Source organism: Sinocyclocheilus rhinocerous, unplaced genomic scaffold (genome assembly GCF_001515625.1).
Source record: "Sinocyclocheilus rhinocerous isolate Xijiao unplaced genomic scaffold, SAMN03320098_v1.1 scaffold269, whole genome shotgun sequence".
NCBI lineage: Eukaryota > Metazoa > Chordata > Actinopteri > Cypriniformes > Cyprinidae > Sinocyclocheilus > Sinocyclocheilus rhinocerous.
In genome coordinates this window covers 620,008-623,717 of record NW_015652298.1, presented here as the reverse complement: position 1 = coordinate 623,717, position 3,710 = coordinate 620,008, and the positions used below count along the sequence as shown (strand labels likewise).

The window sequence follows — 3,710 nt, the reverse complement described above, 5'->3', positions numbered from 1 at the left end:
ACAACAAAAACTATTTATGACATATTAAAAGACTAATTACTTTCACCCCAAATACTAATTAGTTTTAATTTTTAATTTTTTTAATTTGCCACTATCCTAGGTTTGGCCCATTTTTCAATAAGAATTTTTTACTCATTTAAAACAATAAAATTGAATATGCTCCCTTGTGTTCATCGTCTGTTTGATTACGTCTTAAATTGTACTGCCATATGTACATTAACTGACAGTCACCACTGATAAGCTACCACTAAATATTGTAGAAACTTAATTTGCTGTAAAGTTGCTTTGCAATGATTTGTATCGTGAAAAGCGCTGTGCAAATAAACTTGAATTGAATTGAACTTGAATGTGGTGCTTGCTTACTATCCTCAAATGATTTAAAGATACTTTAATATGAAGTCCGTGCTGAATGCGACTGACACCCACAGTGACGCAGACGGAGTGTTTCTCCACCCGTCTCTAATAGCATCCTGCAGATCCTGGCAGGGTCTCTCTTGGCAGGAGAAAGGGACCATAAGGTGTGCTCAGCTGTCGTCTGGCAGTACTTGGCAGCCGCTGTGTTGGCATGTTTTGTTTCTGTGTGTACGTCCTAATGCAGTGCCACAGTAAGCTATTAGTGTCTACCGCCACGCTGTCATGGTTTCTTAAAACATTAATGGTAAAGTTGTCATAAAATGCCATGTGGACCATTAGAAGAATCTACTAATCTTGTTCAAATGCTAAACAAATTCACTATAAACACATTTCTGCTTGCATATTGAGATAGGTCTTAGTGGCTGCATTTTTGTAAGCAGCAAAGCAGGTCGCTTCTAAGTGGGATTGAATCTGTATGTAATCCACCATCTGTTGGGCAATGGGCATCATCCTGAGGTGTGTTACGCAGCTAATCTGATGCCATTCGTTGCATCAAGCTGTGGCGCAACCAGCTTTCCCTTTAAAACTGTGTTTGTGCACTTGACAAACGTACCGTCCACCTCCTGCTGACAGAGCTGTGCTTCAGTATGCTGCTGTATTACAAAACACAGGTAATATTTAACCTGCTTACCGATTTCATTACCACATGTTTTCTTTGCAATGAATTTTGAGTCATTTTTAATAATGCGAATTTGTGACTTGAATATTAGTTCGAATAATTATTTCACATGGTTAACATGTACTTTCAAATTTCATGCCTTGAATTAGATAATTTGGTAAAATTATTGTAAAATAATTATTAACGAATATAATAATGATAATACTGATATTGTTATTTACAGTAGTGGTACTGTTGTTATTGGTTACAATGTTTTAATTATAACATTAAATTATTTCTTCAAAAACGTACAAGATATTATTTTGTTATATAGCATAATTTAAAGGCACAACATGTAATCTTTTGACCGCTGAAGGGGCGTATTCATTGATACATTTGAAAGTTCTGTTATAATGCTACTCTGTGCAGTCGTCACTGGTCTATTAAAACACACAACATATTAAAGCGTCTTTGGTGTTTCCATGTTTTCTACAAAACAAAACCGGAAATCGAGGGGTTATGACGTCATTGGCAGGCGACACAATGACACTATGGACACGGTCCGTGTCACTAGTTAAAATTGCTTATTTCTCTGGATTTAAGCAGTCTTTGAAACATGTGGGATAATGTAAGTACACAAATCAGCAATATATATAACACTGTTCTAGTGGTTTTTGGATATTTTAATAAAAAAATCTTACATATTGTGCCTTTAATAATAAATGAATACACTAAAACAAGCAACACCCCCAAATAAGTTTTTTTTTCTTTTCTTTTCTTGTTGTCTACTTTGTATTGATTTATGTTAGTAAATAAATTAATAAGATTTTAATATACATATATAAAACATGAATAGTACAATTGTAGAATAATAAGGTACAATTATCATATATAAAATAAAATAAATACAATTATAAATATAGCAGAAATAACACAATCTGAATTATCTATTTTTTTTTCTGTAAGGTTATTTCACAAAGAATGGGACAGAAGAATCAGAAAACAGGTATTTTTTCAGCCCTTTATGATTTTCTTGAAAACATTTTTTTGGGTAAGAACCCATAAATTAATAACCTCATAGCTCTGATAACATTTTGTCTTCTCCGTCCGTCAGAAAGCTCCAGCGGTGCTTCTACTGCATCCCAGCAGGCTACTGAAGGCCAGGACGATCTCATCCGGCCGAAGAAACTGTTCAACCCTGTTTTGGAGTCTTCTAGTCGTAGAGGTTTACATCGTGAACTGCTAGTCAGCCACAGATGGTGAGCTAGAAATGACAACAGCCCCTCCTGTTCATTTACAGCCCAGAAATGGTTTCTCGGGTGAATTTAGCAGGCTATTACAGCTGACTCATACAAAACAGGGCGCTTCTGCGATTTGGTGTGTGTTGAGGCTGTGCTTTCAATTATGTGTGGATGAGTTGAGGCCAATTCACAGGGATGAGAGCATCTGCCGTCTGAACAGAATCCCAACAGACTTCCCTGAGCTCTGGGAAAGGGGATCTACGGGGCACATAGATAGAAAACAACACCAGCAGGCTAATCTCTTATTGAGTGTGTGTGGACTCATAAAAATCACGTTTGACGACATTAAAACATTATAAGCCCGGTTTTGGTCTTTGATTAGTTTGGAAAAGAAACGGAGGACACAGAACAAGAACAACAAACTACTGAAGACGGCAGCAACAATAGACACCCGCTGTGATAAGCGCGTATGTGAGGGAATTAAGGGATACCCGCAACTATAGTTTAAACGAGAACAAATTGTTAGCGCTCAACTCTATTTTAAAGAGGATGAATCTCTCTAGTGCGCATGTGTCGAGCACCTGTTGTTCGTGCACTGGCCACGGTTCGGAAATTAACAGGGACTTGATGTGACCGTATGATTCAAACATGCCACCAAATTGGACAAATTTCCACTTTTATACTAAAACTATTACGGCTGTCATGAGTAAAGTGAACATTTTAATCTGCTCATGTTGCATCGTACTTCTTTTTACAGCGTTGAGCATTATAACCAATCACACACAATTCTGCGGAGCTTTTGAATGCAATAGCCAATCAGAGGCGTTCAGATGAGTCATCACTGAGACGCAGATTTGTTTAGTGCGCGCGCTCGCTGCTTCAATTCAAAGTTTAATTATTTAGTCTCTGTTTGAATAACTGTGGAAATAAAAGCATTATAATGAATTATGAACTAATTTTTAATAAACTGTGATCATGTTAAATACAAATGAACTTGTATTAAAAATACGGTAGCACTTGATTTTACAGTAGGCCTACGTGTACTTCCCAGGTACATACATGGTAAATATCTTGTACCTACAGGCAAATGAGTGGTAACACAAGGTACTTGCCTGAAGTGTATGTACATGGTAACAAATAAGAAACACGGCTGTACTTAACAGTCGTACATGCATGGTAATTTGTTTGTACATACAGACAAGTGTGGGTACTTACAGGTAGTGCCCATACATGATAACTAATTAGATACTTTACTGTACTTACTAATGTATATATACATGGTAAATATGTAGGCCTAGTACTTACAGACAAGTGGGTACAAACAGGCACATCCTTACAGTATCCGTATATGGTAACTAAGACACATTACTGTACATACTAATGATATGTACATGGTAAATGTGTAGCACCTACGGAAAAATGTGGTATTATGTGGTAACAAACAAGACTCATACTGT

The 3,710-nt window shown here is 36.7% G+C and overlaps 1 protein-coding gene across 1 annotated transcript in view; it reads left to right on the top strand.

The window, feature by feature from the left end:
• The first annotated feature begins 902 nt into the window (after positions 1-902).
• The window catches only part of LOC107714505 (protein FAM107B), a 7,005-nt gene continuing 4,197 nt past the window's right edge, over positions 903-3,710 (top strand). Inside the window, exons 1-3 of the mRNA XM_016520366.1 lie at positions 903-1,025; positions 1,979-2,018; positions 2,127-2,271. Of these exons, the coding sequence (XP_016375852.1) occupies positions 1,002-1,025; positions 1,979-2,018; positions 2,127-2,271 (209 nt within the window). The 5' untranslated portion in view covers positions 903-1,001. The remainder of the gene's footprint in view (positions 1,026-1,978; positions 2,019-2,126; positions 2,272-3,710) is intronic.